Consider the following 22136-nt stretch of genomic DNA (forward strand, 5'->3'; position numbering starts at 1 on the left):
TCTAAGCATTTGCTCATCTGCATGCATGAAGTACTGTCAGGCACAGGTCCTTAATTTTGACTCTACGAATTTCATGTTGAAAGCCACATTTCTTGTTCCACTGCTGAAGTTTCAGAACACCAGGTTGCATGCTGGGCCTTGTGTAAGTATTTATTTTGTATGGACTACAGAGAAATCTGAAAAAACTGACCCTCAAAGCTCGCCTGGCTGTTGCTTGCACTCTCTGTTGCCTTCCCCTTGGTGGGCAAAGCTAGCCTGAAAATGGCAATTTTCGTATGAAGTAGAAGCATTATTTTTGGCTTTTGGCATGTCCCAAGCACCTGCCTAACCTACTCGCAAGAAGGATGCATGTATAAAATATACAGGGTGTTGAAAGTAAAACAAAGCCAAACCAGAAATGAAGAACATTAGCTATTAAGTTTGGCTCTTATTGCTCAGGGAGGTTTGCAATTTACCAAAGCAAAACTGCAAGGCTGTTAAGGGGTCAACCTGTCCTGTTCCTGACACTGAAAGCTAAACCTGCTCACAGTAAAATGTTGTATTGGAACACACACACTCTAAACAACATGTATCCTTGGGCCGCCTTTTGAAGAGTCCTTGAATACGCCGTTCTTGTATCCCAGCTTTAGTTCATGAGATTCAGAACCTCTGTTATTTCCCACATTCTTCAACCTGCAATCTACAGGTTCTGCCTTTCTACATCAGGCTTAGAGATGGCTTCTATTTATGTCAAATGTGTTTAGTATTAGTCTGATACGGAATACTTGAGAGAGTCCTGGGACCAACATGTCTACAACATTGCAAACACTGAGTACTTGCTTGCTTATTCTCTTTGTCTCCTTACTAGCAGTTTTTCTTGAAGTACTAAGATATATGGTTAATGTAGATGTTGTTAAACAAAGCAGATAAAACCATAAGCCAAACTACATTTCTTTTTTCCGATTAACTTCTTACAAAATTTTGTGTGTATGTATGTACAACAAAAACAACCAGCATAACAAACTGTACATAAACTTCTCATAATGTGTTAACCATTTGCTACCTAACCGTAACTATGCTTGTAGTATTTCATTATATATAATATGAATGGTTAAAATATAAATTAATTATTTGTATTACACAGTTTATAAACAATTTGTTTATAAAAGTTCAGTTAGTTTTAAATCTTATTATGCCTTATTCTTATTTTATGTACAGAAAAACTGAAGGGGGTGGGGAAAGGAAATCATTAGAATAAAATAAAAAAACAGAAGCAAACTTCAGAGGAGGGAAGGAAACGGGCAGAGAAGAGTGGAAGGCAGGGGACAGGCATTTAGTAGGATTATTCAGATATTTCCAGGAAAGCATCTCGTAGCTCTCAGAACATTTTGTGAGTATTGCTGTTAGAAATACAGTTCTTTCCAAGCGAAACAACATTCCTAAGGGAAGATCTTCTCTTTTTTACAGATCAGTCAGATGAATTCACTTGAGCATGAATTGGAAACCATCAATTTGGAAAATGAAGGGCTAAGAAAAAAGCAAGTCAAACTGGATGAACAACTAATGGAGGTACCTTTCAATAAATGTTAACTTTATTGACTAGAGAAGAAATGGGAGCAGTATCTCATGGTATCTATAGATGATGTATTTAAAGATATTTCCCTGGTCTCAGTAGGATAGGAATATGATACATTTAATGTGCAAACTTAAACTGATAAGGCTGGCCAGGTAGAAGTCTCTTGCAAATGTCCAGTCACATCCTCATTAATCAAGGAATTATGCTGCATGACAGATGTGCTCCGACAAAGGGGGATGTTTGTCAGAATTTGTGAGAAGAAACTACAGCTACTTCAGGGTCATGATCAAATGGAAGACAAAGGGGCAGATTTTTTATATCCAAAGATAAGAGTAAGACTCTCAATGTCTCTCTCCAAACCTTATTTAGCGACATTAGTATGCAAATATCATTTTAAGGAGTTGTTGATTATAAGTGTATAAAACTGCTCACTTGTATCCTCTTACAGCTTAATGACCATGCATGTTAATTTTGAAAACTTGCTTTTTAACAACCAAATATCAGACAAATTTACTTGTCCTGCTGGGAAACAGTAACTTTCCGGAGTCTTATTCTAAATTCCTCCTGCTCCCTTCAAGAGCCAGTAACACAAGATAGCTCATGTGAACAAAGAAAAGGAAAAAAAAAAAAAAGGCCTATCCTCCAACTTATTAGTCTGCCTAATTTATTTATGTGCTTGAAACAAACGGATGTAAATAGAATTTAAAAGGTTTCTCTTATTTATGATGGGACTATTTTGCAGCTGAATGTGAACTTTGAACTCATGACCTTCTATCTGACCTTATCTCCTAAACTTGAAGGAGAGAACGATGAAGCAAAATCAAGTCTTGTGCCAAAATAAGAATGAGAGTATCTCCCAGAGGGTGCTTGCGTAGCAAGATATATTATAAAAGACTTTAAAAAGTGCCTAGATAATGAGCTAGAAATAGGCCCCAAGTAGACCATCAGAAAACACTAATTCAGTCGCGTAACTTAAAATATTACAATAACATCTCCATAAGAAGAGATAATTAGTGGCTGACAGGATGTCCAAAATACTGTTGTTTTATATATGCTCAAAAAAATTAAATTTTCCATTCCATGTAAGACAATTGAAATCATGGGAACCCAGATATACTGTTAGACTGGACTGTTAATGCTTTTAGCTGTTTCTTTACCATACATGGAAATGCATTCTCTTGTAAAACTTTATCTAGTAACATACAAGATTTTTCTGTCCTCTTTCCTAATCTTTTTCCAACAAGTGTGTATAAAACTCACTTAGCACTTTGCACATCCTAACTACTCTGCCTTTCTCTCTTGTGTTTGTTCTCCTTTTGTTTGTGGCTAACCTGTGCCTAGAACTCCGTGGTTGGAACTAGCAGAGAAGGGTGCAGTGCTCTGTCTGAGATAGTGTGTGAAGGTAGAGCAATCGTTTTCAATGTACTACCATAGCACGGAGAAATCTCATTTTGTTTCTTTATTAAGCTATTAATTGTATTGGGTTTGTAACACTCCATATCTCTAAAGGAGTCACTATTCATTGTAATATAGCTATGACTATATTTAGTTCAAACACCGTATTAACAAAAGGATGTGGATGTATCAGGAATGTTCCATCCTGTAGGTCCAGAAATGTGGCATGCCTTTCAAAGTCTGTTCTCAAGATGATTTAAAAAGTCATAGCTGATAAACTTTTGACTAAACTGGACATCACAAAATGAAAAGTGGCTCTGAAATTTCATTTTTCTTTTTTTCATTTATTAAACGGCCATTTACTTTCTTGAGAGGGTTGGCAATGTCTCTTCATTAACATTGGGTATGTTGCATGCCTTTCACTGAACTGCCGGGCACCCTTTTAAATGTGGTCAGACTACATGACATCCTTAACCTTTTAAGGAGTGCAGCTCTGGCTCCTCTTTCCCCAGCAGATTAGCATGGCAAAAGATTATACTTCGTTTTTTTTCTATCTAGATAAACAACGTTTCATTGCCTTTAGTCTCTTGAGATACTGCTAACATCTGTGCCCATGATCTAGATTCCTCCATTAGCAATTACTGTGTTTCATTGTGTCCTATTAACTGAAATGCTTTTATGATAAATCCTGTCAGATCCACAGAGAATATAGATAGAATTCTTTCTTAGGCTGTATTTTGGAGAAAGGAGGAGATTAGCCTTTGAACACTGTTTATTTGATTCAGGAGAAAGCTCTGATTCTCCTGTAGAAAATAAATACACAGGGCTTGTCTATACTGAGAACACTGTATAACTTCCTTTTTTCCTGCACCAGAGCAGCCCAAGGCGAAAGCCGTAGCATAGACAGGGCATAGGAGTTTGTACCACTATGGTTCCCAATATAGACACGCCCAAGGAGTAAAACCACAAATATTAGCTGACGCATCCTTCTTAATCACACCACGTGGGAGGGAAGACGCAAAATCATGTTTGCAGAACTAAAAAACCACAAACACCTTACTCAAGAGACTAGTGCAGGTGTTTTGAGGTGTCAGGTTAATTATACATCCTTGTAAGAAGCTATTGTATATCTAATAGATTAACAGGAATAGAGCCATTTCAATCTTCTTCAGATGCATGTTGGTCTTTTTAAAATCTTAGTATCTTGACTGTGTGGTTTTGTTTCTTTCAAATATCACAAATGATTCTAGATATAAACTAACTTTGCCTGGAATTTTGTTTTAACATTTTTCCAGACATTAACAATTGAATTTAAACATAAATAATCACATGTTGAATTGTGTGGGTATTTAAAAACAAAATAAATTACTTCTATTCTGTAAACTTGTCAGACAACTCCCAGCTGAGATTTCCATGTTTGTAATGTGATCGTGCTAGCAATCACATTGCAGTCTTGCCCTCATCTGAGCAGTGTCATCCCATTGCTTGAAAGCAGTACTTTGTCAGAATGAGAGAGAGAAGTCAGAACCTCTCAGGCCAAGTCCTCACTAGTTCTGGTAGTATGCCATATTGGTTAAGGACGTGATTCCTGTGGTCTCCGTTCTCCTTCCTCATCCCCCCCAACATATTTATATGCAAAAAGGCCTAGTTTAGGCACTGTTATACTGGCATAAAAGTGCTTTGGGCAGTATAGCTTAGTTCACTTGGGGAACTGGTATAAACTATAACTGGAAAAGCACTTTTTTGTGGGTATAAGCTGTCTACACAAGGAGGGTTTACTGGTATAGCTATACTGGCAAACCTCTTTTAGGACAGACAAGGCATCAGGTTTTGATGATAAAAAAACCCTCTTCAGATTGTTAAACACACCCATATCTGAAGGAACCCCTCCAAGACTCCATTTCTGTACACAGAAGTAGAATTGTTGTTTGACTGATGGCAATCTCTGCCTGTAGCCGGAGGCATCACTTGAGTAACTGAGAATATAAAGGCTTCAGTTTTTCCAGCATTTAGGGGTAAATATAAAAAATGAAGCTTTCGTCACACAAATCTGAATGGGATATAATGAGTAGCATTATATGACTTAAATTCCACATGCACTGAGCTGAAAACATCCTACTCTGTGTTTTCCTTTTGGAAAATGGCTTTTGGCATATTAATGAAATTCCATTAAACTAGAGATGCATCCCCAACCAAAACCACATATCTGAGCACTTCTGAACTTTGGGAAAGCTTTGAATCAGAATGGAGTGACCTGAGCCCATTTAACCAAGCCAATAATTGCACATCTTCCTTTCGCTAAGCCCCTGCTTGGTTGTTTTTGCTGTGCCTTAATACTAAACTTAGCTAGTGCTGTTAAGATCAAGTTTAAACAAAATTAATACTGAAGTTAAAAATGACCAATGGCTCATTTAGGTTTGACAGGCTCTTACCAGTAACTAGCCTAAATTTTAAACTGGGCCCAGGAAAACGTGGATCACCGTTCATATTTCTTTAGACTAAAACACAAACCCGCATGCATTTTTCCTTCTGGAAAATGCACAAAGCTTTGTTAACCTCATGACGTTTTACTGCGGGTAAAAAATAAAGCTGTTGCCGAATAGTTAACACAATGCATGTGTTCACCATCAGATCAAGTCTGTTTGTTTGACTCGGTTATACAGAAAAAGAGCTTGCTGAAGACTTGAAGCTGGTTTCTAGTAGGGTCCTGTAGCATATGCTAGTAAATAGCTACTTACTAAATAGCTCTTTTGGTTGGTCTGAAGTGTAAACATCATCGCTCCTAATGGCTGGTTTTATCTGATTACTCAGATGCTACACTCGAGCTCCAATGTGATGCTTAGCCAATCCCAGCATTCTCGAGAGCTGCAGCAGCTCCAGCAGCAAGGCTGTACTATGGTGCCTAAGGAGCAGTTCCTGCAACTCCAACATCAGCTACAGCAGGCAGAGAGGAGGAGTCAACGACTGCAGGAGGAACTTGAAAACAGACCCTCTGAAACCAACATGCCACAGGTACAACTCTCTTTACTGTGCAGCTTCAGAGTTAGAAAATGTATTTGATTAACCGTCCTGTTTTTTCCATTCTGATGTGATCCTTTCTCTGTTTATGCCAGTTCAAAAATAATGGTATCTTCCTAATACAAATATCTGTATAACATGCCCTCATTTTGCATGTCATTTGACTGAGACCATAGCTTAATTGTGCAGTCTTTCTAATTTTCCTGAGTTTTAACCATTCCCATCTAGATATTACTAGCTTTTCTCCTTTTGATTTGACAGTGTACTGTTTTTATTTATATTTTTAATATGTGATCAAGTATGAAACTATACAGTTTTAAAGGTACAGTACCACTATAAATTGCAAAAGCATCTGTATCTAAAGCATGCAGAACTAGCAAAGTATATTACTGCCACATAGAGTCCAGGTGTGTCAAATGTTGCCTGACATAATACAGACACTTAACAAACCCACTTCTGAAAGTGTAACTGCAACTTCTTTATCATCAGGTCATAGGAGGAGACATTCTGGAAGTTATGATAACATTTTTATATCATTGCCATTTCTGAAGGAAAATTCAAAATGTATTTTCAAGACTAAATTGCAGCCACCATTCACATGGGTTGGGATTTTCAAAGCAGTTGTCATCCAGTTTCTTTACTATTTGAACATTAAAGCATAACCCAAATGTGTAAGAAGTGTGTTATAGGAGATAATGCAGAAGCACTGGTATGAAAGCTGGCATTTCCAGTGTAAACTACAGTTTGGGGAGTTTATCTCTGCCACTTTAAATTGCTTCAGAAGCAAAAGAGGTACCCAAAGGACTGGTCTCTGCCTTATATGTAAACCGGAATGTTTGCCTGACTTCCTTTTATGGAGGGAGGTAGAGCTTCAGATAACGTTGATTAAAAAACACTATTGTAAATGCTTCCCCTATATCTCTTAAACACAAAAGCTTCAATTTAAACACAATCTTACACTCAAAGTAGACTAAGCTCTGTAGCATTTTTCTTTAAAACCTTGGGCTTTCAAAAATTGAAAAAAATTAAGTTGGGAAGAGCCTTTGAACATGCTCAGTTTATTTGTGTTTTTATGTAGCAATAGTGTTTTAAGTTTCATGGAGTAAGAAACTTGTTGTTATGCTATCTCTTCGGAATGATTTGAGAAGGTGAGGGGACCCTTCATCATTGTTTACAAGAGTATAAAGTGCATCTTGGGAGAAGGAGTTACAACACAGTGTACTTTTTCAGCATAAAAACAATGAAAATCAATTCATAACTGTATCTTTTGGGGACTCACTCATATGTAGGCTCTTTACAGACTGGGTTGGGGTGAAAGGGATAGCTCTATTGAAAAATTCATACTCCTGCCAAGTGCCATGTACTTCAATGGACTCTTTCAACAAAAATGACAAACCTCTTCGGTGATGCTCTATTTTTTTTTTTTTTTTTAAAGACATCAAATATTTAAGGATGAGACACATCATCCAAAAGCAGGGAACCTAAAGGCAAGCACAGCAGGATGAATTAAATACAAATGATATTGCATGTAAGGTCTTCTGTCAGGCACTCTGATGATGAAGAGAAGGCAATGTTACCATATGTTAAGGTCTTTGGTGACAAAGAAGAGTGTGAAAGGTAGAGTGTAAGGTTTAGTTTGAAATTTTGTTATTTAAAAGCAAACAAAAAAAGGCAGGAAAAAAGCAATCTTATAGCAGCTTCTGCAAGTTAACATACTGTGAACTGTCTTAAGAGTACGTAAGGTTGGTTGTTTTTTTGAAAACAAGAAAAAGTTTTTAATTATTTGAGAGCTCATCAAGCATAAACTAGCTACATGCTATAAACAGTAGTTCTGCAGGTGAATAATGTGTAAATCTTTCCTGTTTATCTCTGCAAGGCCTTGAAAACTGCATTGAATTAGATTTTAAAAATCAATCTAGTTAAACCTGTGCAAATCTCTGTTATAGATGTACTTAAAACCTGTTTATCCCTTTCTTATAGTGATATAGCTTAAGCAAACTAAATTGATATACCAAAAGAGTTACACCAACTCTACTGCATCTACAATAAGGGTTCACATGGGTTTAACTAGATTGATATTTTAAAATCAATTTTGTTAAAGCAGAGCGCTTTCTCAGTATGGTCAAGGCCTATATCTTTGTCAGCTGCTTCTCGTTCAGCACAAGATAGAACATTCCTTTGTGAAAACACCTTGCTTTTTTTTCTTAGTTGATTCCTAGGGTAAACGTTTAGTTGAAAGCTTATTTACGTTTCAATGTCGCCTTTAGCATCTTGGAAACGTGCGTCATATCCCCTCTCCACCGTCATTTCACCAGTGAGTACAACCCCAGATTTTCCATGCTATCTGTATACATTTAACCCACCCAGTCCTGGTGTTACTCCTGCTGCTGCACTCCTACAGAACTCTTCTAGCTCCAAGGCCTTTCTCTAATCAGGAGCCTAAAATTAGGTACAGTAAATATGCATACAAGTAGAGCAATGGTGATAAACTTTGTGTTTGAGTTGTACTGTATGCCCCTTTTCTGTCCCAGTTTTATTTGCTTTTTTGGTTACAGCCATGTTCTGTCCTGGTTCTGTCTGTAATCGCTCTCAGGCTGGTGCCCTTCAAGATCACTGGTTTTGTACTCATGACTTCAAGTTGTCTAAATTGAAACTCCTTGAGCCGTTTGTTACTCACACTAACCTGTCTAGACCTTTCTGAACTCTAGATCCTTCATCTACATGATTTTATTTTTTGGCCTGTCTGGATGTTGAGGGCAAACTTTGATACTTTCCTCTGTCAATTATACTACAGACAGAATTGGAAATATTAGCTCCAATAGCAATCCCTGAACTTCTTTCACTTCCTCCTCCATATACAATAACCCATCACCTAACCAGTTCTTTTTCCATATGTTTTAGAATCTGCGCTTGTTTAATGCCACGCTTTCTAACATGCACTGATCTGTCCAAAATACTTCAAAAAATTGATTGTCCCTCACTTTATCCCTGTGTGGACACAGCATAAACGCCAAAAAGCTTCCTCCAGATTGTTTTTTGAATTCGAAAAATTTAAACTGCAATTTATTGTAGTGAAACTCCTTTCAGAATACAGTTTTAGCCTAGAGCCAATTTGTGTGTCCCAGATATAGACTCTTTACAAACTAGGTTTATAATGGAAATGCTGAGAACTCTTTCTAATGTAGTTGAATTGGACTACACCCTTCAAGCCGATGCTGCGAGTCTCCCAAAAATATTGAGACTATATACATATTGTGGCAGCTGTATTTCTCTAACCAGAAGTTTACAGCTTCACTTTTTCTAGTTAGCAACTGCATAAAGTTAATTGACATTCCCCACCCCAAAAAAATTTCCTGACAAAATTGATGTTGGTGAGCCATCTGAAGAGTCCTTACACCTAGAAAACACTTTCTGAATGTCTTCACAATTGCATTTGTGTAATGCTTGTACAAATATTTAGAAAAATGTAATTTGTGATTCTCTGCATGCTGTGTGATGACTGTTGCTTTTGTTTGTTTTGCTTTGCTTGTTTAGGTGGTGGTGGTTTACTTTAATAGCAGTGTATGTATTTAAAAAAAAAAAAAATCTTGATATCAGGGTGAAGTGTCCCACTTGCCTTCTTTCTCTAGGCCTTGCTACCGGAGCAGCGAGCAGTGCATGCAGATTCCTACAGGAGGATTGGGCACCTCTGAAAGCTTGGCTGCTAATGATCTCATTCCTTACAGTGATAAACTTACTTACACTCAAACTGGCATAAGCTGAGAAATTTGAGGATCAAATTATTCTGTGCTTTAAAAAAAAAAAAAAAGCCTCTACAGTATTATGTTTTTCCTATTTATTTGTGCAGAACCTATTCCATGAAGAAAATTCACAAGCGGTCGTTTTCAATTTGTTACAAACCCTTTTTATTTATGTTATTTAAATTGTTGACTTGTTCATTGTGGAAAGAAATACGCTATTTTTCTCAAACGGTTGTAACTATTTTTATCAAAAGGCACTAATTTTTATATATGAGATTCGAAGAAAATCTGGGTTATTTATATTGAGTTTTGTACAAGATGTATAAACTTTTTAACAGGGAAAGATGACACTTCTTGATGTACCTGAGAAATAAAATGTTTTAAATATAATGGTGTGTCTCTGTCTTGCTAATGTATCATACTCACTACAGTATTTCAGCTTTTCTAAACAAAAACTTTTGGCCAAAATATTTATCACTGTTCTCTGATATTGTGGATGGGAACTATTACATAGTATGTAATAACACGGACCCACATTCTGTCCTCGACTTGAGTGGGAGTTGCACGTACGTTTTTAGCAAGAGTTGCATGTGCACGTTTGATGAAGAAATTGGGCCTCAAGCATCCACTTCCTGTGTAGTGTTGGATTTAAAAACTTGGACAAAAAAGTAGTATCTGTAAATGACTGAAGTCCATCTTTGAATCACAATTCTTAGTATTCCCACGTTTCCCAGCAGTTACTGTTTTTAAACTAGACTTCAGCATTATTTTAACGGATATGTATAAACATTTACAGCATTATAGCCTGGCTCTTGTCTACTTGGAGTACAAGCTGTGTGAAACTTTTTTTTTTTTTTTTTTAACAAAACTCTGTCCTGACTCACTGAGGTTTACATCTTTTGAATGGACCTGACCTGCTCTGAGTCCATTTCCTCACTTCCTGTAACTTCAGGAGAAGGTTTTATGGATTCATATACTAATCAGGTAAAACGTAGTTTTAATTGGTGTTCTCAAATTCATTTGAACACACAACTCAGAGATAATAAACCAGAGCAAACAAAAAAAATAGCAGCAGAGACCTGTACGTTTTGAGAGACAAGTTGGGTAAGGTAATATCTTTTATTGGACCAAGTTCTTTTGGTGAAAGAGGTAAATTTTCAGGCCCCTCAGAGCTTATTTTCAAAAGCTTGACTCTTTCACCAATGGAAGTTGGTCCAGTAAAATATATTACCTCACCGCCTTCTGTGTCTCACATCCTGAGACCACAGCAGCTACAACACCGCATACAGATATGCTTGTCTAATTATTCACTTCATGCACGAACAGCCAAACAAAAGTATTTACGGACTATGTTTCAGAGTATCTCACTAAACTTAAAAAAAGATAGATGAGAATATTTTGGCTGGAACTTGTTATGGTAAGTTCTACTTACTGCTAGATTTTAAATCCCTCTGGAAAAGTCCCCAGTCCTACTACATTATATATTGCTTCCTACATGATATGTAATTCTGAAATAGTTTTTAACGATATATAAAATCCCTTCTATTGAGATCCTTCTGGAGCTTCTTCAGGTAAAATGTAATTCTATTTGCAATTCCCTCCGTAATGGAATCCATTCATAGAATTTTAAATAAATAAGCAACTATTCTCCTCCGGAAAAAAATACACCCTCCTCCAGCCTCCCATTAATGCCCCACCCCGTGTAAGAAAGTGGCTTGCTTACGGGCCCCTTCAAGGTTCAGTATTTTATCAAAGGTTTCAGAGTAACAGCCGTGTTAGTCTGTATTCGTAAAAAGAAAAGGAGTACTTGTGGCACCTTAGAGACTAACCAGTTTATTTGAGCATGAGCTTTCGTGAGCTACAGCTCACTTCATCGGATGCATAGCATATCCTATGCTATGATATCCTATGATATGCTATGCATATGCATATGCATATGATATCATATCCTATGATATGCTATGCATCCGATGAAGTGAGCTGTAGCTCACAAAAGCTCATGCTCAAATAAACTGGTTAGTCTCTAAGGTGCCACAAGTACTCCTTTTCTTTTTATTTTATCAAAGTGACTCTTGGCTAACACCCACTCAGATGTCTTTGTAGGTAGAAACTGGCATTTAAAGTAACATTGCTTGTATTTCCTTTCCTATGACTGCTAATTACCAAAATGTCTCCAAATACCTTTCTTTGTGATCTGCTGCCTCCTCTTCCCAACTGCTCCAGGGAAATCGCAATGCAGTCTGATTTTTGCAGGCATTCTCATTGCAGTAAATTATTGTGTTTCAGCTGGCTTGTGAGTTACATTGCTGAAGAAAACTGGCAAAAGGAGGCTGATTACTAACATTTCTGAATAACCAGAAGCCTGTAATCTACAGCTATAATAAAGAAAGCAAACTTTGAGGAAGTAGCAAATCCCACCATTTATTTTTAAAGACTGAAAATTGTGGGGATTATTTGAAATTAAGGAGACACTGTCAAACTTTAAGCCCTAAAGTTTCAGTTTACTAAAAATATTTTACAAAATAAAAATACGTTCAGATGATTTTTATTCCCCTGCAGTAGTGAACCCAAACGCAGCAGAACTTTGTCTAGAGCATGAGAACCAAAAGTGAAAACTGTCAGGTCTGATTTTCATTCCCCAGGCTGAGTGAAAAGCAAAAAGTAAATATGAAAGTCAACTAGATTGGTTAAATTTTAATAATCTAAGGTATTGCTAAATAGAACTCTAAAAATTATTTTAATGTTGACAGGGTCCCTTTAGAGTAAGTGTATAAATATCTGCCTACACTAACTGCATAACAGCTGTGAGCCCATCTTTTAAAGCAGACTCATATTGGCCACCAAATCTGTCTCCCAGCCTGGTATCGCTTGAGAGAAGACAAATAACAATTGATTTGTCTTTGTGATTTAACTCTCACATAACTGTTCACCTTTTAGGGGGGCCATGCTCAGCTTCTAAAGATGATGGAAGAACGTATGATGGATGTTGAGCAGAAACTGAAGCTTGTGAAGAGGCTTCTCCAAGATAAAGTGAACCAACTGAAAGAACAAGTAAGCCTTACCATTCCTCTCCTGGGATCCCACATACCTTGTGTACACAACTTAAGCGAGCAAAGTATGCCAGATTCTACTTTTGTTCAGAGTAGATTGTAAAAGTCCTTTTATGGTTTCAATCTAAAACACCGCACGCTTGACTAAAGATTCTTGGTTGAGCATCCACAATTTGTTGTTAATTGACTGGGAATTATGATTGTTCAGTACCTTGCAAGACCTAAAACTGGGAAACAAACCTCTCCAATTTGGGAGAAGGATCTTTATTGAAGAGCGGTTGTACATGGGGTAAGGGGAAAAACAAGGTACTTTCCCAAAGATTACACTTTGGAGATGTTCCTTCCCAAGGATTTATACCACATGGCAGGGGAAAAACTTACCCAGACAAACAGCATGTTCTTTGCTCCTGTTTTCCTTTATTAGGATACAAGCGTTTTCTGAATTACCTAAATGTTCATCTCTTCTTCCCTGTTGGAAAAAATAAAAATGCCCATGAATTCCAGTGAGCTTTTTAGCAGTCTCACTAAATAAATTACACTAACATTCAAGTTTATTTCACAGTTCAGGGGTGAAAAGTATACAAATAAGATCTCTTATTTGAGATATACTAGATGAGAACTGGCAAATGCAATGCATGTAGATTGGTATATTGAGCATGGCTGTGTACTTAACTTTCCTCACCACGTCACAAATGTTGTGTTCCCTTTCAATGCACGTAGGAGTTCACGGTGAGTGAAAATCCATCCCCAAAATAAGATTTTAAGTCTTGTATATGATTTACTTAACTTATATTAATTCTACATTCAGTCAGACAATTTACATTTTGGGGATGTATTATTAAATCAGGTTACTTGAGGGGAAACTGAAAATACTTTCCTTAGTGAATAGTCAACACATTTATTATAAAATGCAATTTTTTTGTCGGCATATTAGGTTTAAATAGCTGAGACAATTTGTTCTTACCTCATATTTCCCTCATGACAGAATCTATCCACCCAAAGCTGGAGACAACTGATTTTAATTAAATTTAGTCCCACAGAGGCAGCTTCACTATACAAGTGGATGAACTGCATCTTAAACCCAACAAAACTTCCAAAGATTCAAAACACAAGTTGCTAGAGGAGTCAAAAAAACTAAGATCTCCCCTTTGTCAGGAGATAAGGTGGTCTCTGGGTTCACTTATTTTAATTTTATTTAATTTTTACTGATCTCTTTTGAGAGGAGCAGGGACTGGTAGACATCTCCAGGAGTGGCAGAGAGGACTTTCTTGAGCAGTGAGTGAGTAGAAGGAAGATGATAAGACAACTGGTCTCCAGAAAGATTTGAGATATCTGGTAGTGAATTTGCCAGGCAGATTAATATGGCCAAGCATATGGCTAACCATTAAATTCAAGTACATAGAGTCTTTGGCCAGAAGAGAATCCTGAGCAGACCAAGCTAGTTGTTCAAGTGAACAAGGGATTTGGGACAACAGTGCTGTGGAAGGCCCAGGCAGGAGAAATTATCGTCATTGGTGGGCTCATCCCTGGAGTCACAGTTGCAGCTGGACTCTCCTGTAAAGTGGGAGGCCAACAGATTTTACTTACCCACCCATCAGGGAAATGCAGTACTGACAGACAGGGTCCAGCTGCCCTTACCATAGCCCCAAATCATCCACAAAAGGGCTGTTCTCAAAGAAATAAAGACAGAGTACTGGTGTTCTTCACCCACTTGTATAGGGGAAGCCTGTAGTCCAGAACTTTCCATCACAGCTGTATCTATGGGACCCAGTGGACATGCCTAATTGCAGTCGTCTCCCACTCTGGGCTGATGGGCTCTTGTGTATGAGAATTTACCCAGCCTTAAAGAATGGGGGCATGATTCTACAAACACTTTCATGCACTAGCTGCATAAGCAAGGGTTTGCAGATCTTGATTTGTGGACCCATAATATCTCTCTCATATCTGATCTTCTGCACAAGCTCTTTCCACCTTCAAGATACTAGTAGTGCCCATAAACATCAGGAAATGTTTCATTTATAATACGTGAAAACATCCAATTTGGTATATCCTTTTACTGTGGATGATTTCATATAATCATGCACTACACGAATGCATGGATGAGGGTGCTCACAATAAACTGAACCAGCAGCTTGCCTAAACACAGCACTGCTTTCACTTGTATCTCTTCGTACATAAAAAGCTGGGAGTAACTTTTATATATATATTTAGCTTTCCAAGAATACTAAAGCAGATGCAATGGTTAAGGATCTCTATGTTGAGAACGCACAATTGCTGAAAGCTCTGGAGATGACAGAACAGCGACAGAAAACTGCTGAGAAGAAAAACTACTTCTTAGAAGAAAAGATTGCCAACCTCAGTAAAATAGTTAAGAACCTGGCATCACCATCTTTGAATTCTACATCTCAACTAAGGTCATAGCAAAGCCATACATATATTCAAAAGCTCTCTTGCACTTTACTGAAATGTTAAGATTTCAACTTCTCACTGTGCTGCCTTTTTGTATTATAGATGTTCGTAAACAGAGGTCTCAAAGTAGATAGTTTAAAGTTAAAACCTAAACTGGTAGCTGCCAACAAACTTCTGGTAGCGTTCCTAAACCACCTTCCTGCCCAGTTTTGTCAAAAACTATCCTATTCAGGATTGTAGAAAAGATTTGGATCTGTGATTCTATGTAACTTAACTTATTGTAACTGCTTTATTTTTAAATATAAACTCTGAATTTATTGTAGTGAATTAATTTGGTAACCCATGCCTATATTGAAACCTAGGTCTAAGGTGAACCTTTGCAACTCAGGTCTCAGTTAAACTTTTAAAACATTCTAAGCCTATGTATAATATTTTAAAGTCTAAACTCAGCAGATCATCTGGGTCATCTCTAGATATCATTCTCAGAATAATCCATATTAGGAAACAGACTTCATCTGTTTCCTATATACTGCAAATAGATTCTGGAGTTTCCCTAAAGCAGTATGCTTCAACTGATGCACTAGACGTCTAGCCCAGTTGATCAATGGCTGTTTCTTTCCAGGGTTCAACTTCCCTAGTGGTGATTAAAACTTGGTAAATAGAATGCTGCCATCTAACTAAACATAGCAGTAGCTAATCCTGAAAAATGTCCCATGTGCTGAGTGTGACAATGACTTACACAGCTGCAATTAAACACTCCTTTACAAATATATTAGGGGCCTTAAATTAAAACAGAGGAACAATCTCCAAACAGAAGGTGATGTGGCTTCTACTTGAATATTTTTTAAACTAGGCAAAGCTCTGAAATGTATTTATGGAATAATCCTGTATTGGCAGGAGAATGGAGAAGAGGACCTACATAAACCTTAGTCTGTAATATCTATGGCAATGATCCTGCAATAGGGTCTACTAACATGGACCTCTGATGACCATACATACTTCTATTTGGTGTCAGTGGGACACTCGACCAACAGGTCTCTGCTAGTGGATCCTGCTACAGGATCTGAGTTTGTGATTGTAAGGAGTTATATTTGAGGTCACCTCAGCAACTTGGAATGATAGCATCAACTAGCTTCCTGCACTACTCTAAATATGGAACTTAATGTCTGTGTATGAAGATGACCACTTATTCAAGCTTTAAGAAACCTTGTTTATGAAAAGAATGATAAACCAAACTGTATTATCTAATATGACCAGATAAAAATAGACTTAAGACCATAAGATTTTTAAAATGTTAATGTGAATTTAATACTGGTGAGAGGGGCCAGGATAAGACTGGAAAATGTGTTGTGATTGGCGCAGTCTGTATGAGGGCTGAAGGATCGATTGATCAAGGTGAGAGGGGCCAGTTTGGCAGCAGTAGTGGGATTTGAAGGAAGGGTTAAAAAGTTCAAACTATGTATTCAACCCCTTGTCTCTGAGACTGCTAACAAGGTGCCAGTTACAGTAGTGTTTGTGACATGCAACTGTCCACTAGGAACTGAAATGAGGCTGCCAATTCACTTGCCACAAGCCACTAGCCAGCCTGCAGAGAATGACTTTCAGTTTATACTGTTTTAGCCAGGTGAAGCACTGATTTAGAAAGCCAGTGAAGCACTGGCAAGACTGTTATACCTAAAAGTTTACCTATTAATTGGAGGGTGGAGGGATTGGATAATAGATACATGGTGTGACCCTTTCCTTGTACTGCTAGTCTGCTCAATTCCTTTATGCAGGCAATATTGTAAATGTTACAAGAATCCAGAGAGATTTGTTTTCTTCCTGTGTACAGGAATGGCGCATAAGGACACGGCAGAGAAAATAATCACCATGAATGCATGTCTGATGATAGAAAATTCTGCACTGTTTTCCTGTTGAAAGGGTGCAATGAATATACAGGGTTTTATTTAAAAACAAAAATCAAAAATCAAAACAAAAATCAGCTTGCAACTCTTAAAACTTTACTAAGATTTGTTCAATATACCTTTAAAAGATAGACAAATGACAATCATGTCACAAACCTATCTAGGAGCTACACAAAGCAAGAAAACCTTAGAAATTATTTCATGACTGTATTGTACTGTCTCTTTCCACTCTCAATCTTCTATCTTGGTAAATGACCAGCTCTAAGGCTTGCATACACCATTTTTTCATTGATTGCAGAAGTGGTCTTTTATTATAGCAAATTACATTGAGTTAAATTGGAGTTCCCTTTTTAAATTCCAGAGTATATATATTTTGCTTATGCTAATATTGACGAGTTAGCTTGGTAAGTCACACACATGATAAAGTTTTGCTGCATGGACAATTGGACTAAAATGTGTGTTGACAATAAGGAAATTGAGCACACATCTCTAAGGCTATGTCTAGCTTAGGAAAATAGGCAGTATTTTTACAATGGCAGAGTAGACAGAATTCAGCTGGCTGTGATCATCCTAGAAAAAGGTGTTCGCTAGCACTTTTTAATGCAATATATTTTTCTAGACGAGGCATGACCTAGGGCATGTCTACACTTACCGGTAGATCGGCACTGCTGCAATCGATGTAGCGAGTGTCATTTAGTGGGTCTGGTGAAGACACGCTAAATTGATGGGCGAGCACTCTCTCATCAATTTGTGTACTCCACCTCCCCGAGAAGCGTAAGGGAAGTCAATGGGAGATTCTCTCCTGTTGACACAGTGCAGTATAGCCACCGCGGTAAATGGATCTAACTACATCGACTTCGGTTACGTTATTCATGTAACTGAAGTTGTGTAAATTAGATCAATTTACCGTGGTAGTGTAGACCAGCCCCTAATGTTAACATATGTGGCAAACTGTCAGACATCATGGGGATACTGAAGTAGAGATTGTCCTTAAATTGCTGCATAATTAAATAAAATCTCACGTGGATGCTTTTATAAAAGAACAGACTCCAAATTTTGACTTTCTGGCACTTATTTTCTGTTGGATTAAAAAAAAGCACTAATCAGAATCGAATTCAAAAAGGTGAAGCTAGGATAGGTAATCTTTGTTGCAGGGATAGTGCACAGAGATTGATTTCTCCCCATTCTCTCTCAATCTATCCTTCCTTTCATGTATTTAGCTTCAAATACTAATCCCACCACTGAGGACAGTTGGGAGGTGGGGGGCCATGAGGGAGTTCAACCTCCCTTGTTCAGGCAAAATTCAAGGTGACTTCACTGGGATATTTGTGTGAATAAAGAGTTCTCAAAAGTGCCCTCTGACATTGCACCTTCCAGAGTTATTAAATGCTGCTTAGAGCATCTGCCAGAAGGGGTTGCTTGAGAAGCAGTTTAGGGCACTTCCTCCCCAGATGGTATGCAGTGGTGAAACTGAGGACCCAAACTCTGATGCCCTGTCAGTGAAATGTTTGCCTGACCACTGGGCTGGCACAGTTACTTGCATAAACTTTTTTACCATGCATTTGAGCCAATGGATATATACTAATGAAAGGTATTAAGTATTTATAGTCTCTGATGCCTGAATATAATGTTAGAAGCCTGGGTATACCATATAGGCATTTTTAAAATGCCGAAGTCTTTTATAGCAAACTCATATATGCTCAACAAAACTTGAAGTACTAGGCCTCAATCAAAACAATGGGTCTTGCCAGTTCAAAGATAATATAACAGTGTTTTAAAAATATTACCATTGTTTCCTACACCATGCTGTGTGAATCACTGTGAAGATAAGCGTTTTGGAATTGGTTTTTTTGGTGGTGAATATATACAAATTCATTCTGAACAACTTGAGGGGCTGTTTTATATCTGCACAGTTAAGGAGCTGTGTGTCAATTTGCATTGATAAAAAGTATATATTAGCACTTTTTCCTCAGTCAGCTGAGGCTGAATTTAAATTCAAAGAAAGGAAATTCTTTGATTTTGTAAGAGCAAAAGGATTTTGTAACCCAACTGACATTCACTATTTATGGATGTTGCATAAAATGGTTTAAAGGAACAGTGTACTTTAGCAAAGAACGGCAAAATCCTTTGGTAAAACTAAAGGAAATGACATCGTTGTTACAACTGCGTTCTGTTGCTTTGCTGATGTTCAGCCCTCTCACCCATTAATAGCTTCTGTTCCCACTAAATGTCAAATGCTGTAATTAGTGATAATTAACTTCTGTAGAGATGAAGACTAGTGGGTGTATTTTTTTTATCGAGTTTGCATTGTATTATATCAGTATAATATACTGTATTACAACAGTTGTCTTTATACCATCATGTAAAACAGAAAGATGAACTGACATTGTTTATACTGAAATTAAAAATATAAATTACAAAACTCACTACTTTTTTTTCCTTGTATGAAAATATTTTCATACATTTTGCTGTGCAGACCAATAACTCTATTCAATTGTAATTCATATGCTCGTACTAATCAAAGCTAAATTTTTAACTGGATAAAATAGTAATAAAAATGGACAGGTTTGCAGTAAATGATAAAAATATGAATTTTCCATTATGAAAAAAATCATAAACCAGTTTAGGGAGGAAAAAGCCAATAATGAACCTACCTCTTAATTTATTTTAACTTCTAGCCTGTTCTCATCATCCATTGTTTTCCCCCTTAATCATTGTTACCAGTCGAAACATTTTTATTAAAAAGCTAATCTTTAATACACAATTATTTGATGGTGAAAATTATAAAATATTCAGAATTTAGGATTAAATTTACCTCATGTTTTGTTTGTGTATGACTTCAAATAGGCTTTTCTATTGGTAATCTGTTAATGAGCTTCCTCTAATTTGCACTGCTGGAGGGTTGGCTTCTTTGAGTGCTTGCTCATGTCGATTCCATTCTAGGTGTGTGCACGCCCACGTGCAGTCGGAGATTTTTGCCTTAGCGGTACCTGTAGGGTTGGCTGTAGTTCCCTCCTAAGTGCCGCGCTCATACGCTGCTATATTAGGCACTGCTGACCCTACCCCCTCTGTTCCTTCTTACCACCCATGACGGTTGGTCAGAGTGCCTTGTCTGTGATCGTAAGAGCGTGAGCAGTTCTTACAGTCCATTGTTCTGTCTCCTTTGTTGATAGGTACTTAGTTAAACAACTACTCCAACTTAAAGGTCTAGGAGTTAGAGTCCTGGCTGGGACTTCGCCTTGAAGCCGGGTATGCCCTGTTCCCCGGGCTTTAAGCCATGTTCATAGTGCACCCAGCTGATGCCCATTAGTGACCCCGACGAGAGCTGTTTAAAGTTTGGGGGAGTCCTACAGAAAGGATAAGTGCAGGATCTGCAAAAACTTTCGCCCTCGAACTCATGCATTCCCTAGACATCAGGAGGGCACTAGCCTTCTACATTGAAAGGACCAAGCCATTCTGTAAGTCAACGCAATTGTTCGTCACGGTGGCTGACAGGATGAAAGGTAATTCAGTATACTGCCTGCATTCACTGCTGCTACAATCAGGCGAAGGTGTCACTTGCGCCGATTGTCACCGCCCACTCAACTAGGCCGCATGTCTCTTCGGCAGCTTTCCTAGCCCAAGTGCCTAGCCAGGACATCTGTAGGGCAGCCCCCTTGTTGTCCGTTCACACGTTCACATCCTATTACGCACTTACCCAGCAGGCCCAGGACAATGCTGGCTTCGATAGAGCAGTACTGCAAGCCGCTGAACTGTGAACTCCGAGCCCACCTCCGAGGATACTGCTTGTCGATTCCATTCTAGGTGACTCACATGAGCAAGCACTCAAAGAAAAAATGGTTACCTACTTTTTCGCAACTGTTGTTCTTCAAAATGTGTTGCTTATGTCCATTCCACTAACCGTCCTCCTGCCCCTCTGTCAGAGTTCCCAGCAAGAAGAAACTGAGAGGGCATAGGGTTGGCAGTGCCTAATATACCACCACATGAGCGAGGCACTCAAGAAGACCCTACAGCCAACCCTACAGCTACCGCTAAGGCAAAAATCTCCAACGACCGCACATGTGGGTGCGCACTCACCTAGAATGGAATGGACATGACCAATCATCTCGAAGAACAACATTTACATGGTTTTTCTATGCCGTTTTTGATGCTGGTGTGCTGTGCCCATTGACCAAATAGTGTCTCATTGTTCCTTGTGCTTCCCTCTGTCTATCCATTTGTTGTCCCTTGTTTAACACTTAGATGGTAATCTCCTTGGGGCAGGGATTGTTGTTTGTTGTGTGTGTGTGTCCCCCACCTAATACTCTGGGGTCCTGGTTGCTGCAGTAATACAACTGTGGAGCTTGCACACCTCAACTAGCTTTGTAGCGTGCCCTTCCATTAGCCAAGTGGCTCTTGCTTTTCGCTGTCGTGGGTAGTGTTCTTGTGTGACACCTCTAGGCGACTGGTCCATCGGGAATGTGACGGGACCAGGAGAATGAGAACAGACCTGGGGGGGGGTGTAAGAGCTCACCCCGTGAGGGAGTTTGTGGCAACCCACTTATGTAATATAATTTCTTGAGTAGTAGGTAACTAGCCCTAGCGCTGGAATAAAAACATGGAGGCCCCAGGCCCAGCTCTCAGACCATGTGCTTGGCCAACACAATGAGAGGGGACGTGTGATCTGGCATAAAATGTGTCTCCTGTGTGCTGCCTTCCTGCCTCTTTCCTCCCACGGCCTTGTCTGGGCCTGTTCCCGGCCCCTTAGGTCTCCCAGCCTCTTTCCCCTCCCGTCACCCTTGCCTGGGCCTGTTCTTGGCCCTCCATGTCTCCCAGCCTCCTTCCCCTTGGCCATGTCTTGGCCCATTCCTGCCCCTTCCTCTCTGCCCCTGTACCAGCCTCAGGACCGGCCCAGGCCCTGCAGCTTGCTCCCCCCCGCCAGAGGTGCCTGTCCCCAAGCCCTGGCTGGGGCGAAGGGCCCCCTGGGCCCCAGACCCCTCCTGCCCCCTGCAGGGCTGGGCTGGCTGCTGGGCCCTGCGGCCCTCCCCAGGGCGGGAGCTGCAGGCCCCGCCCCCCCCAGTGCGGC

The 22136-nt window shown here is 38.9% G+C and overlaps 1 protein-coding gene across 20 annotated transcripts in view; it reads left to right on the top strand.

The window, feature by feature from the left end:
- NIN (ninein) overlaps window positions 1-19493 on the top strand; it is a 109007-nt gene extending 89514 nt beyond the window's left edge. For 10 of the 20 annotated variants that reach the window (XM_037901342.2, XM_043548333.1, XM_037901340.2 and 7 more), the window contains 4 exons: window positions 1447-1548; window positions 5762-5962; window positions 12646-12759; window positions 14970-19493. In XM_037901342.2, the coding sequence (XP_037757270.1) occupies window positions 1447-1548; window positions 5762-5962; window positions 12646-12759; window positions 14970-15179 (627 nt within the window). In that variant the 3' untranslated portion in view covers window positions 15180-19493. Of the gene's footprint in view, window positions 1-1446; window positions 1549-2896; window positions 2958-5761; window positions 5963-8235; window positions 8283-9597; window positions 10099-12645; window positions 12760-14969 lie in introns of those variants that run through there. The other 10 variants (XM_027828315.3, XM_043548336.1, XM_043548337.1 and 7 more) reach the window with 3 other exon arrangements.
- The last annotated feature ends 2643 nt before the right edge of the window (window positions 19494-22136 follow it).

This window comes from Chelonia mydas, chromosome 6 (genome assembly GCF_015237465.2).
Source record: "Chelonia mydas isolate rCheMyd1 chromosome 6, rCheMyd1.pri.v2, whole genome shotgun sequence".
NCBI classification, from domain to species: Eukaryota; Metazoa; Chordata; order Testudines; family Cheloniidae; genus Chelonia; species Chelonia mydas.